General features: G+C 35.9%; 1 protein-coding gene across 11 annotated transcripts in view; it reads left to right on the forward strand.

Moving 5' to 3' along the window:
- The window catches only part of PICALM (phosphatidylinositol binding clathrin assembly protein), a 66,500-nt gene that overhangs the window by 36,230 nt on the left and 15,116 nt on the right, over positions 1 to 15,154 (forward strand). For 4 of the 11 annotated variants that reach the window (XM_088159260.1, XM_088159262.1, XM_088159261.1 and 1 more), the window contains exons 10-17: positions 1,248 to 1,371; positions 1,710 to 1,846; positions 4,146 to 4,246; positions 9,004 to 9,153; positions 10,967 to 11,047; positions 13,583 to 13,690; positions 14,554 to 14,685; positions 14,776 to 14,806. In XM_088159260.1, coding sequence (XP_088015386.1) covers positions 1,248 to 1,371; positions 1,710 to 1,846; positions 4,146 to 4,246; positions 9,004 to 9,153; positions 10,967 to 11,047; positions 13,583 to 13,690; positions 14,554 to 14,685; positions 14,776 to 14,806 — 864 coding nt within the window. Of the gene's footprint in view, positions 1 to 1,247; positions 1,372 to 1,709; positions 1,847 to 4,145; positions 4,247 to 9,003; positions 9,154 to 10,566; positions 10,641 to 10,956; positions 11,048 to 13,582; positions 13,691 to 14,553; positions 14,686 to 14,775; positions 14,807 to 15,154 lie in introns of all 11 variants that reach the window. The other 7 variants (XM_014875732.2, XM_014875731.2, XM_014875733.2 and 4 more) reach the window with 3 other exon arrangements.

Here is a 15,154-nt window from a genome sequence, read left to right on the forward strand (position 1 = left end):
TTGTCACATTGAGTGTTAAATCAGTTTTTTTTTTTTCAATTTCACTGTAAATTAGGATTTGAGGAGGCTTCCTTAAAGGTGTTGTATGAGCAATGCTAGATTAGGAAGTTGTCATATCTTGATAATTAGTAAGTTGTCATATCTTAAAACAGCTTCTTCCAGGTTATCAGAACTAGAATCTAAAAACCTGTAAGGGCCTCCTCTAGCATCCCTACTTATGCTTTTAGCATTTGATCCTGAACTTCTGAAGAGGAAGTAAGTTTCTTAAACGTATTGCCTGAAAATGTTCCTTTTTTATTAATAATTAGACTTCTGTAAGATATGCAACATGAATAAATACATGTACTTAAACTTTTACATCTCAGCTTTAATCCTTGTTTTGTTAAAAGCAAGGAAATGCTTCCAGAAGTCTTTACATTAAGAATGGCTTTTGAAAGTAATTGGAAGTTAAAGCCATGATGCATATGGTATAAGGCATTGTATTATTGTGAGTGCTTTCCAAAAAACAGCAAGCAGTATAGAGAAGTCCTCTACATGACATATTTCATTGTTTAAATTTAATAAAGCATAATACTGGGGGTAAGACTTATAAAATTAAATAAAATTTCTTTCTTGCATGTTAAAAAACTAAGGCAGTAATATTTTATAAGTTCTTCATGTCAGTGACTACTAGGGTACTATTTTGCTAGGGCATTACTTTTTGGAATATTTGCTTTCTTTTGTAAGATTACTCTGTTAAAAGTTAAGTGTTTTAAATCTTTGTTAAGTATTTGTTTTAAATCTTTTAGCATACTCTTAAACATGATGATAAATTAAAAATTTCCTTTGGGATATATTAGAAGCATTGACAGTTTGTTCACTAAGCCTGTTAAATTAACAACAGTTTGGTTGAAACGGAGCCCAGATGATTGGAGATTGCTGTGTGCCTGCAAATAATGTCATTTTTGGCAAACAGGAAAAGGGCAAAGGCTTCAAATGTGAATTTTATGATGCCGTTTGGAGGGGAAGCATTTAAGGTGGAAAATCCAAAAGCCAGTAGAGTAGACAGCATGATTTCTGGGCATTTTTAATTTTGCATTTCATATGATGCATCTTATCTCAACTTTTCACTTGTGCAGTGTAAGATATAGCTGATGTTATAGAGAGCTCAGAAGGAGACTGGGTGGATACAAATGAAGTGTTCTTTAGAAGCTCCTGTCACGTGTCATCTGTTAACAGCCAGCTTTGTTCCTGTCCAATTACTTTAGGGCTACCACCCTTTCCAATGCAGTCTCTTCCCTTGCAAGCACTGGCCTGTCCCTCACAAAAGTGGATGAAAGGGAAAAACAAGCTGCGTTAGAGGAAGAGCAGGCTCGCTTAAAAGCTTTAAAGGTAGGCATACAGAATTTTTAATTGAAAATGCTTTTCCTGTGATCTTGTTGATAGTTTATTAGGGTTCTTAAAGAAGCAAAGGGCAAAACAGAGTTATTAAGACTGAACATGTACTGTTGGCAAAGTGCTGGAAGCAGAATTATGTGTACTTAGATTGTACAGCTTGTGGAGGGTTTGTTAAAATAGTTCTCCAAGGCATTTGTGGCACCACGGACTTGTAATTAGAAGTGGCTAACACTAGTGTGTGGAATAAATAATTCTTTAGTTCTGCTTTATTTACCTCCAATGTCACACACACAAATGTTCGTATTTCTCACACCAGCTTACTTTCCCAACAGGAGCAACGTCTAAAAGAACTTGCAAAGAAACCTCATACCTCTTTAACCACGGCAGCTTCTCCTGTGTCAACTGCAGCAGGAAGCATAATGACTACACCAGCCATTGATATTTTTTCTACCCCTAGCTCCTCTAACAGGTATGCTGAATCCTCCACTAGGAGATGTGCTGCAGCAAGGGTTTCCTCTAAATTTCTGCCACAGAGTGTTTGCACAAAATTGGTTGGGTGTAGAGTACATTAGCAATGTGATAAGAAATTATAGTGAAGCTGATGGGAAAATTAGCCTATTGCAATCAATAACATAAAACTGTGTTATTATCTGTTTGCAGAAGTTCCTGGAATGAGCTGACTGTTGACAGCCCTTTTAGCTGTTCTTAGTCAGTAAGCCAGACTGTTGGAACTGTAAAAGAGACATGCTTTATCCCTAAGGAAAATTACAAGTAAATTTGAGACAAGTCAGATAAAAATTCTGTTTGAGAAGTCATAAAGAAAATGCATTTCTAGATATTTAAAAGTAAAGTGGCAAATATTCTGGCTAGTTTTTCAGAAAAAGAAAAGCCTGAAACAACGATTGAAATGAGAGGCAGGTTTTGCGGTCTTGTGTTGTATTTAGAACATCTCTGCAAGGACCTGCAAAACAAGTGCAAGAGTACTCACTGCGTGCTAATCCTGATCTTTGACTAACAGGAGTTGTTGGTATGAGCAAGTGTGTGATCTTCATTCTGTAAAATATCTGTCAAATTAAGCAGCCTCAGAAGGTACAGTGCTTTTATCTGTATAGAAAGAACCGGCGCTCTGAAGTCATATTTTTGCTTTGAGCGTGATCCTAAACCTGAAGGATTGCTTAGTTGTTCTGTTAGAGCTCACATAAGAATCTATTGCTCTTTTGACAGTTTTCTTTTCCCATTAGAAAGCTATTGTAGGAAATTACTTGACACCAAATATGCAGTAAATAGCTGAGTCATGTACAAGAAGCTAGAGAACGTCAGTCTTAGTAATTGAAAGACTTCCTTGTAAAAAGATTTTTTTAAGTTGCTTTCTAGAGGCCGAAAATCTTGAAATGGGTGTGCGCTTTGGACTTGGATATGTGATCTTGCTGCACAAGAGGTCTGAAATATAGAAACATATGATAAAGCTTCCTCAAACAGACAGAAATAGTGCATAGTGAGGACAAGAGTGTTTTCTTGTAAACAAACACCAAATGCTAGTTTTTCTTCATGCTCAAATTTACTTGCTGGCAGAACGACTGCTATGAGCAAAGAACAGATTTTACAGCAGGAGCTGTCATGAAGGGGTTATGCTGGGTCAGAAGTTCAGTGACTTGCTGTTAGGTGCAATGTGTCTGGTTAATCCCTGTCATTATCTTGAACAAGCTTTACCTTGAAAATTATCTTTGTTCAGCTGCTCACATTACAAGGCAGTGCCAGCCTATGCTGCTTTTTAATAGGAGTAGCAGTGACAAATGTGATTGCAATCACTGCTGAAATGAATCCTGCAATACTGAAAACTGTGAATTATACAAGTGATTGGGTGAGCAAGAAAATATACAGAGATCTAGGATGTCACTACTAGCTATTAATCTCTTGTGCTGGTCTCATTTAAAGAAATGTTTGGATGTCACAGTGATTCAGCTTCTGTGCATAGTAGAAGCCATATGTGCAGATTTGGGTTCATTTCATGTCCTAAAAGGCTCTGGGAGAACACCAGTACTATTTTTTTTTCTTTTCTTCCCAAGACTTAATTAAAGTGTGAAAGGAACTCTCTGCAAGAGGATGAATTTTACTGTTCTTGTTTGATTCCTTAAGTTAATGCAGCAGTTGTATATAAGCCTGTGCTGTCAATTTCCATGTGATGTTATAAGGTCTCAATTTGGTTTTGAATGGTCAAAAATGTGCATTTAAATATGTTTTCATTCACAGGCCTGATGTGTGATCAAGTGTTTCAAGGCCTCTTAGATTTTACTTTCCCCAAAGTTCTTTAATAGCATGGTTGTGAGGTAGTTTCACAGTAGTGATTATAGTAGAAAGATCAGAGTTGTGGAATTTTGAGTAATATTTTGGTGGTGCAGCCCACTAGAGTTAATTTTGTCCATCTGTTTTTCTTGCATTATAAAGTTTTCATGAGGTGACTTTACAAGTTGATGAAGAGTTCTGAGCATAACATATCTTAGCCTGGTGTTGGACTGTGAGGACACTTGTCTTTGTCTTGGACAGCTTTGACAAAGTCCCTTGCATAATATGCAACTTATCTTGCTAAACTGACACTTTTTTACAGAACTGAAAATATGGAGCTCACCAGCCCTTCTGATTTTGGCTCAATTCTATCCATTTTGTAACAACTATTTTGTAACAAAGCTTTCATTGCTGTTGACATTGTCATTTGCTTATATTGAAAACTATGCTGTAGTTCAAACAGTTGTATTAATTTATCTTTATAGCACTTCAAAGCTGCCAAATGATCTGCTTGATTTGCAGCCAACTTTTCATCCGTCTGTGCATCCTATATCTGCTGCTCCACAAGTAGGAAGTACCTGGGGAGGTAAGAATTCTGAGTTGGATTAAGGTTCTAATTGCTGTGGCTGTGTTCCTGTACATGCTGCCCCTAGTCTGGGGGCTATTTCTTCCTTAAGGAGAGAGATCTTAATAATACATTACAAGTGAATAAAGGGATCATAAAAAGTAAAATCTGTGTATAGATTAAAATAATGTAGCTGTGTATTATCTTCTTATTAACAAAGTTACTTTGTTGACCAGCTCTGTCAGCCTCATAACTGCTCTCTTCAAGATTCACATAGCCAGCTGCAGAAACGTAGCTGTTTAGAAGTCAATTCAGTGAAGATGTCTATGAGGTAGACTGTGCTGCAAACAGAGGAACCTGAATGCAAAATTGTTTTAGTATGTATTCTAAATTTTGTTTAATGTTAAATCAAATTTGCTGGTGATGATAATGCAGAAGTTGGATGAGGCCTGAAAGGAGGTACCTGTGATAAATGTGCATAGAAAGAATGGCCAGAGTTAGTTGTTGATATGATAATAAAGCTTCTCTTTACAAATTTTCTGCTATATTTCATTAAACTACAATAGCAAATTAGCAAAAAGCTGTGGTTGGGCCTCATAAGTGAAGAGGCAAAATTTATATTTTTCCCTCTGAAATCTACTGCAGAACACCCAAATTTTCATTCTGACCAGTTTCTAGGATGGACTGAATTAGTTGAGATGATCTTATTGGTACAGTCAAGTCCTCAAACCAAGGGGTCAAGCAAGAGAGTTCTAGAAAGGCGTGAATTTTCCTACAAGATTGGTTTGAGTGCTGGAGCATTTCAGTGTTTACTCAAAGTTCTTGGCTGCTTTGCAGTGTTCCAGAATAATCCAGTTATGGTAATACATTGCCAGTATAACTGTTGGTTATACTGGTGGAGGATTAAAAAGCTTTATAACAGAGGGAGGGGGAAGTTGTGTTGTTTTTTTGTTTTTCTACATAAATGACACTTAAAATAGTAAACTCCTGAACTATGTGGCTATTTCCACTTTTTTTTTTTAACTAGATGATTGCAAAAATGCTTTCTTTTATGATGCAAAAAATTGGGAATTGCTGCTTCAGGAAGTTTCATAGACATCAGAACAACCCTGTCCTAAACTTTTACTTTCCTGTTTCTTTTTATGAGCTATAGCTCTTAACATCTTTCCAGCTATCTAATGAATCTTCATAATAAGCTGTGTATGTATTCCACTTTCCTAATTACTTTTTGCTGTGTACTTTGTTTTGTATACCTTCTCACATTTGTTTGTAGGAAAATAACACTATTTTGAGTGAGGAAGGCACTACTAATATGTGTGACAGCTTCTGAAATAAATGATTAGTTTACTTGTTCTTTCATTCTGCTGAGCAAAGCCTCTTTGGAGAAAGATGTAGTGAGGAGTGTATGGAGTTAGGCATATAAATTTCAGTGCTATAATAGGCTTGGAGTTTAGAAATGGAGAAAAATGGTTTGGCTCATCTTGATTGCTTTCTGCAAAATACCTTCTGTTTCAGCTTGTCCTGTTTGTTTTGTGGGTAAGAGATAAAAGGGGAACTCTCTGCCTCTCAAAGGTCACATCACAATCCAGCATTTCTTTATTAACCTGAAAATTGAGCCTGAAAGTTTGTGTTTGTTCCATGTTGTGTTGCTGGTGGTATGAGTCTTCAGTAAAAGTAGTTGATATATCTGCTTACTATTGACACATTTCTAAATAATTGTAAGACTTAATTAACTGTAAAGATTTTGGATTGTCTGCTAAAATTTTAGGCTAAAATTCTGGGATCACCATTTTTTTGTGTTACCTTTCATAAAAGAACCCCCAGCTCTTCAGCTTTACAGACATGAACACTCACTTCACACAGGTGAGGTAGATAAGAAGTGCTTTCCACATTTTACAGATGGGGAAATCTGAGCAATTAACTGACTTGTCTGAAGTCATACGGCAAGTCAGTGGCAGAGCCAAGAATGGAACCTGAACTATTTCCAGTCCTGTGCTCTAACCACTGCACAGCATCCCTCCCTTAGGTAATTTTCTGACATGATGATGTTTGTATTTGGTGTATATGGTGGCTTTGAGAAGAGTATCAAATCAGCTAAAATCAGTTACCGTTAAAAATTTTATGCAGAAGTTCTTAGGTGTGTAATAAACCAATAAATTGCTACAGAAGCATTATATTTGGGTTGCTACCTTTAATTTTGTGCTTCCAAAAATGTAAAAGCTAACAAGGTTAAACTCCTGGGGAATGGGTTCTGTGATTGTATGTTTTCAGTTTACCTATTGCAAATTGTAAGCGATGCCACTGAAAATCCTTTGTCACTGTTGTTTGGGACAAAATACTTCTAATTGGATAACTTAAAGGTAGAAATTTGAAAAATTCAAACTACTCTTTTAAATACGCCTAAGTCATTAATGCCTAATGATAGCATACAGGTGCAGAGTGATTCCATTGACACAAACAGATGCTATTTGTATTTAAGGATGAAATTGGGCTTTATAAACATTGAGACGGTGTTGTCAGAATTGACAGCAATGTTTAAAACTTGAATATGCAAGGATATAAATTATCCAAACCCAATTAATTTTTGGTTACTTTTGTTACTAGCATTTGCAAGTTCTGAGACTTGGACAAGACTGGACGTGCTGGCTAGAGTTAGAATGGGGCAGACAAGCAGAGAATCTGAGAATGGGTTACATTTTTGAGCAAATCTTGATACTCTAAAGTTGCATTGTATTGTTTAACTAGTCAAAACACAGGAAGTTCCATATACACCCTTGAACTGGGAACAGAAAGTAGTTTTTGATTATTTTCTGGATGGGTGCATGTGTAAAATAATTTTAGTGGTTAGTAGATTCAGACAAATACAGTTAAAAACTTGTGCTGCTTAATTTCTTCCATATTGTTTTATCTGCACTTTTTATCAGGGTTCTTTGGAGACCATTCCAACTGTGTCTGGTATATTTGCCAGCTATCAGTTTGTACCTAAACTTCAGAAGCAAAGCAAATGTATTAGTGTGGAAATGAACATTTTGACCCAGCTGTTTGAATTTTTTTCCACTTATACAATATATATAAAGAGAACCAACAAAATCAGCAGAATATGAAGCAGCAACAGAAAGAGCAAGGAAGAACTGATGAATGGATAATCTGTCCCATTTTTATTGTTGGATTTGTTTGTTCTACATCTTTTTAAATGGCATTCAAAGCAGAAAGCAGTTTTAAGGAGTAGCTGAAACAAGGACTCAGTTTCAGGCAACTGGCTGATTGGTATGTCCAGTATATAAAACATACACAGGATAATATGCAATTTTTTTAATTCCTGTTATATATTACAAATATCAGCTTATTCTGCTTATCTTTTATTCAGTGTTGCACACTGTCTTTTTGCTGACTGAATGGTTTAGGAAAAGGTCTTTTAAGGTATTTCACTTATTCTTGCAACATAGCCAAGCAATTTGGGGAAAAATCAGATCTTACCTAATAAGTTGAGCTTGCAGCAAATCAAAGCGTGCATTAAGCCTGCGAAGAATAACGTAGTTATAGTTTTAAAATTTTGTTTCCATTAGGACTTTTGTTCAACTGAGCACAGTATGAAGCTGTGTGGGACTTAGAGCTAAGAATCCGGACGTCAGATTCAAGGAGAGAAAATAATTTACACTTCAAAACTGCTTCATGCAGCACGATAGTATTTACAAGAGTTGTGGATAAATGCATAAACTGGCCAGGTTAAAAAAAGAAAATACCAAGAACTGAAGTATTTAAGACATCTTTCTTATCATTATTATTCAGAAATTTCTCTATAGTGGCTTTGTCTAGAAGAGTAAGCTGCAGTTCTAGGCACCGTGATAAGCAGGACTAGATACAGCCCTTGCTGATGTCACCTAGTGAGTTTTTGAATTTTCCATCAAGGGGTCACAGGCTCTGAAACCAGACAGCTAAACCACAGCTCCTTTAGTCAACAAGTATTGTAACTGCCTTCTCTATCCAGTTTGTCTGTTAGATGCTGAATTATAGGAGTACTTGAGCTTGCCAATTGCATCCATTTTCAGGAAACTTTGAAACTATGTGCCTTGGGAAGTCATTTGTATAGATTCATGTTTCCTTCATTCCAATAAAGTCTGATGGGCTTTTTTTTTTAGTAAGGAACATTTTCCTCATTATGGCTTAGTGTCTGCTGTCTGTAAAAGTGGAGCAGTCCTTTGCTTGCTTGCAGGTAACAGCGTATCCACAACAAGCTGCTTTGTTCCTGATGCTCCAGGTAGCAAGCAAGGTGCTTATGTCCTGTATGCTACCTTGGTAAAATCATAGCTCTTGGAAATTCCATGATGCTCAGTAACAGAAAAATCCATAAGCACGGTTTGAAGAAAGAGAAGTTCAGCTCAGTTGGTTTTGTTCAGGTTTTAAAATTTGTCTTGGGGATGTTATTGCATTGAATCCTCTCATAGCACCTTGGGTTCTGTAGTGCTGACAGGCATCCTCTGCTCCAGAGACTTTGTTGCAAATGTCAGGACATGACTGTGTGAAACAAAAAGTGATTGTGTTTAAAGAAGAATAACATAGTTACTTTCAGTCTAAAACACACTCAGGAAGAAGCACAATTTATAAGATGATGATATTAATTTAAAAAAATTTTAAAAAGAAATTAGTGGCTAGTATCTGCAGTCCTGGACAACTTGAAAATGAAATCATTAGCTAGGTCATCCCAGGCTTAGAGATGTCAGAAGGAAACTAAATCCATCTCCCTTTTCTTCTTTCTCTTGCTCTCTGGAATTGAACAGATCCTTTTTCTGCTACTGTTGATAGTGTTGATGATGCCATTCCAAACCTAAATCCTTTCCTTACAAAAACTAACGATGCTGCTCATCTGTCTGTGTCTTCTGATGTATCTACTTTCACCAGTAGGACACCCACACATGAAATGTTTGTTGGTAAAGTACCATTTTAAACTAATTTCCTATTTCCTAAAACTTTTAACACTATTTTAATTTCTAAAATAAGTTTTTGCAGCCTTTCAGAAACTAAAATGTGGTCGTTTGAGGCTGGTTTTGTGCTATGTTAGAAATTGATTTGGTAGCTGTACAATAAAAATGGTGTTAAAATCCTGGCTTGGCTGCCTAGATGGGATTCTAACCCGATGTAAAGAAACAGTTACAGTTAGAGCAGTTGGTTGAGTGCAATTTGTATGTGGGAATTTTAAGGTAAAATGCTGCATATGCCTGAGACGGAAAAGAAAATGCTGTTACTTTCTTCCTGAGATTGAAAAGCTCTTTTTAAACAAGAGAGCCTAATCTGATTTTTTTTTTTTTTTATAGTGCATGTTTTTGCCCCAGTCATGTTGTTGTTAACAAAGCTGATAAAGCCACACACATATTGATGCATAATCTACTCAGACTGTTTACCTATGGGGCAATAAACTAATAACTCACCTGTTAAAAACTGTTCATATCTTACTTTGGAGGTGGTTTAGCATTGCTGCCTCACTAGCAATCTTTCCAACATTAGTGTTGGTGCAGCTCTACAGTAATTTAATTGCTTTTCAATATGAAGATTCAATTTGTTTTCATAGATGAAAAATCACTTAATTACATATCAGTTCTATTAAACAAAGCAAGTTTAAAGACAGTTGTACACCACAACTGTATTTATGCTGGTTGAACCCCACAAGAATTGATCAAAGAAAAATACAGACTATTAGAACAAAGAGGGTTTTTTATAATACCTCTGGTATTTGTTAACAGAGGTAAAACAAAGGGGTTATCTCTTTAAAGATATTCATACTACCTATACTTTGTCAGCTTAACTAATAAGTTTCCTGGCCTGTCTGTCTTTATTGTAAAGACAAAGCAAACAAGATATATTTATCTTTAAATATATATAAATACTTTTAGTTGGTACTGCTATGTGATAATCTGTCTCTTCCTTGCTTTATTGGAATTTTTATGGTTCATGTAAATGTAGAATGATTATTTGAAATACAGCTGTTTTTTTTTAGTAGGATGGTTATTTAGTCAGATTAGTTTCCTCTGTCTAACTTGTTCTGCAGTCACACAAAAAGTTGCAGCAATGCAGAGCAGTGAACAAGGACCCTGGTGGGTTTTTGTGTTGCTTACTGGTCTTGGTAGTATTTATCACATGACAGCTCTGAAGTCACTGGAAATGGATGGCATTGATACATTACATTCCCTTCCAGTGTCCCATGTTCTGAGGATATATCTAGTACCCAGAGAGTGGCCTCCTGATAGATTGATATAGGACATGTAGATGCAGTTTTAGCTGTAGCATAATCAAGGCACTACAATAACGTGAATGTGGATTTAAAATAACTCTTTCTGGTTCTTTAGATCATTACAATCCATTTACTCAACAAAATCCCTTTGTGGCAACCAAATATGAATATACTTCAGGTATAAGAAAAATGCCTTGAAGCTTTTACACTCATTTCCTCCAAGGGTGTAAAACATGGCATTTGATTGGAAAAAAAATGATCCTAATATAGCAGTTCCTTTGAAGCTGTGCTTTCCCTTTTGTGTTAGAGATTGTGTGAACTTGTTTCTTACTGTCTGTCTGATGTGTATTGATTTCATTCCATTGGTTCTATGTTATTAGACTATATGTGGATTTGTAGACTGATGTGAAATCCAAGTTTTGAATAGCAGATAATCAGTGTATCTTGGTTCTCTTTCTGTAACTCTCCCTCTTCTCCTTTCCTGGCTTTCTCTCTTGTATGATACTCCTTATCAGATTCTTTTTGTGGTCCTCAAGCTTATCCTAACGCTTCTCATTTCCGCAATGAGCCTTCTTCTGTAGCTGGTCTATTTGGAGGTAGGTAACGGGATACAGCCGTACCACACACACAGGTTTGAATGTGTTGTGTGCCTAGAGCTAGTAGGCATGTTACTGACTGCAGGAGTGCCTTGTTGTAGTGGCTCCAATTATTATTCATATGCTTGTGCCAGGTGTGTGGTCACAAATGGTATGTGTTTTTTCCATTTGTGCCAAACTAAGGCTTATTTAGTCTAAACATGAAATGAGTATCTCCCCATTTCAGGACCTCTCATAGTTTACCTATGTTGCTACATATTACACAAAAGACATGCATGTTTATACATCACTTCTCATCTTGCTCTACCTCACTGTTTTTAAGATAAAGGGATTGGGATGTTCGTGCTGGCTTATGGCTGTTGTTGATCTATTACTCTTAAACGGTGTGATAAACTAGTGTTAAGCTTTGCAACAGAACAGGAGAAAGAGATCTCTGCTGCATTAAAGTACTGACTAGCCATTTGTGCAGCTGTGTCACATCTGTATGGTAGCCCATACTGGTGCTGATTCTGGAGCACCATCCTGATAGTTGCTAGAGAGACTGTGGGCTGTGGCAGGTTATAACCTGTCCAAACCAGGTTGAGCAGAGTGTGTAAATATTGCTGCAGTGCAAGGCTTTACCTTCAGTAAATGGTTTGTGGAAGGCTTAGTTCTTAAAAGCTCCATCAAGTCACATTTTGGTTTAGTGTCTTTGCAGAAAAATCAGTAAAAATCATTTAACAAAAGGTTAAATACTACAAATTATTCTGTTCCCTTTGTTCCTTATTAAAAAAGCAGGATTATTAGTTTCTGTGAAGTCTTGATGCTTAAAGAAGCTCCATTAAGAATACTGACCTTTGCACCTTTCAAAATAACCCTGTTAAACAAAATGCCCTGAGTTGGTGATTGATATCAAGAGTAGGATTTGGTCTTTCTCAGGGGCTGATTCAAAGGAGTCCTGTGTATTGTTTTGTCTTGGAGATGGTTTCATCATCTTAGTTTCATAAAAGTTGAAACTTCTAAAATGTGAGAGTGGGAAACTCAGCTTGTTTCAGTTGAGGCTGATTGCTAAAGCAAAATATGAACTATTGTAAGTCAAGTTATTTGTTGGTACAGACACGGTTTTAAGAGTTGCAGGACATCCCATCAAAGGAATTCCTACCTGCAGTTCAGAGTCTCTGAAATGGCTTGTTACAACTTGATGGTATACATGTCATAAAGATACTCATTTTGGCTTGCTGATTATTTACTCTCTCTTTTCCCACATTACTACTTCCCATGTTTTGCTGTATGCAGTTTACTTTGATTTATTTTTAATGAAAACTACATTGTCTAAATTTTAGTGATGAAGTTAGGAGTCTTATGTTCCTTTAAGACAAAAAGAAATAGGTGATCCAAATTTGGTTTTTTTCTGTGACATTTATGTTCAAGAATAACATCCTGTAGTTACTATTTTTTTTTTGTTGAAATGTGACTTATTTCAGAAAAACAATAAGATTGAAATGAGGTGTTGTCACAGCAAGAGAAATGAAATCCAAGCAGTGTTCTTTGTCAGTTATTTCTACCCAGTGTTTAACTGCTGAAGTAGTTGTGATCCTTTCATTTCTCCATGTCATCATACTTTTTGTCAGAAACCAGAAGAGCTAATTTTCAAGGTGGCTTTTTTTAGATGCTTTTCATATAAAGCAGTAACTACTTCTGTTATTGTCCGATTACCAAGGTGGTGCACATGCATGTGCTTGTGTGTGATCATATATAACATTTTAAAAATACTATAAACAAATGGCTATTACCTCCCTTATTACTGAACTATCAACTTAATGCTGCTGAACATCACATGCAATGCTTCATGCTGCAATAAATTTTCAGCCTTGAAAAATAATTGTGTATCTGTAGAACACTACAGATACATGGAAGAAAAATGAAGTAAGTTTAGACAGCACTAGGAGTTGAAATGTGACTGTACCTCCCCATATCTTACCATAATTTCTAGAAATTTGACTGCAAATCATGGTCAACTGCAAAATGTGTGTCCACAAATAACTAAGAGCTATGAGAACTATTAGTATTAAAAGGCATTACTAGTTCAGGCACCTTGGGATGGTTGGGATCTTGTTCCGGTTGTATCTAAGAGAATTGCTGACTTAATATAAAACATGGAGAAATAATCTTCAGTCAAATAATTTTAAAACAGATTTTGCACTAGCCAGCTTCTTTTCCTGGAGAAGCAAGGTGACTTTTTTTCTCAGTCATTTTATTATGAGCCTATGGTAAAAGAATAAGGAAGGTGTCCAGAGATTAAGCAGTGGCAGGGGAGAATCTTTCATGACCTGTCTGTTCAGTTTTTGAGACAAAATCTTTCTTTGGAGGAGTAACTTCAAATAAAGACCAAATAAACTGCTCAGTGTCAGGATGTAATCTGGATTTTTGAGGTATTCCTAGTCTTTCTGCAGTGCTGAAATATTTATTTGGCTTCTCTTGCCTAAAGGTAAATTTGTGGGAAATGCTGTATAAAAACATACAGTTTGCAATTTCTTTCTTTTTTTCCCCCCACAGGGTTCACTCCATCTCCTGTTGCTCAACCACAGCCATCAGCTGGCCTTAATGTTGACTTTGAGTCTGTGTTTGGAAACAAATCTTCTAATGTTGTCCCAGATTCTGGTGGTAAGACACTTGCTAAAATAAATTACGTATGTCCTTTAATTGATTTTATTCTTGAGGTATAAATCTCTTAATATGTATTTACTTACACTACTGGGACAATTTCAGATGAAGAAAAGAAAGCTGATTTTAAAAGGTCAATAACAGCATTAATCAAATAATTTTTCTTTACAGACTATTTCTGCTCTGCTGAAATGTTTACACTGATTTCCCTCACTTAAATATTTTGTATATTAAAACTTCACACAGTGAAAAGCCTTCATTTTTATATATTATCAGCTGAAATTAAGTGTATATTTGTAGATTGTGGTTGGAAGAGATAAAATTTCACCTTAATTTTATGTATCTGCAACATGGTTTTTGGGACTCCTTTGCCTCCTCTTTTAACATTGCTTCAGAAAATTATCAGTTAATATACAGTTAGAGTATTATGACTTCAATCCAAACTTTCTGTTCTTTTGAGCATCTGGAAAGTAGATGTTTTCTGGATTTTGCATTAGACTCTTGACATCAGATTTTTTTTTTGTAAGCCAGTGATTTGCTAAAAGCCAATACATGTTTTTGTAAGATTGAAACACTTTATATTTTTTTTCTTTGTTTTATGTTTTGACTGCTTTACAGTCACTCTGAATCCATTCCATGAAAAATTGTCTCATAGGTTAAACCACTGAAGTGAAATCTTATTTCCATGGTAAATATCTTTTTTATCTAGAGGCAAGGAAGTTTTGTCCTTATTATATAGAGTAGCATCATCAGGTTAAATTTTGTATTTTAGCCATTGTGTTGGCTTTGCTGTCTGTTTAATTGAATGTCATGACATTTCTGGAACGCCTGTGATTCAAATGACCTATGTTTCTCATTCTAAGGCTTTGATGAACTAGGTGGTCTCCTAAAACCAACAGTGGCCTCTCAAAACCAGAGTCTTCCAGTTGCCAAAGTACCACCTAATAAATTAGTGTCAGATGATCTGGATTCATCTTTAGCCAATCTTGTAGGCAGTAAGTATGGAATCACTGACATGTAAATACTTACATGATTTCTTTTAAACAAACAGAATTTCAGTAGTCTCTTTTTCTCCCTTGTGACAGATTTGGGCATTGGAAATGGAACTACTAAAAAGTGAGTATGCTTAATCAGAAGTTGAGCATTTGGATTTTCATGATAGTAAATTTTCATGAGTGTACTCGTTGAAACCTGTGCATAGCAACATAATATTAGTCTTCAGAACACATGTTGGATTGTACTTGTACAAGGTGTAGTGAATTGTTGAGAGCTGTTGGAAGGTAACTGTAGACTGAGTAGCAGTGACAGTGATAACAGCAGGCAATGTGTCCTGTTTCTGATTTGTTTCAGACTTTAAGTGTATTAAAAAAATCAGTTCATCAAAATGTTTCTTTGGAGTTGTTGCAGGTAGTCATAACATTCGTTAAATACTTGGTATGATCTGAGTGTGAGCAGAGTGATTTT

This window comes from Sturnus vulgaris, chromosome 2 (genome assembly GCF_052056855.1).
Source record: "Sturnus vulgaris isolate bStuVul1 chromosome 2, bStuVul1.hap1, whole genome shotgun sequence".
Classification (NCBI taxonomy): domain Eukaryota; kingdom Metazoa; phylum Chordata; class Aves; order Passeriformes; family Sturnidae; genus Sturnus; species Sturnus vulgaris.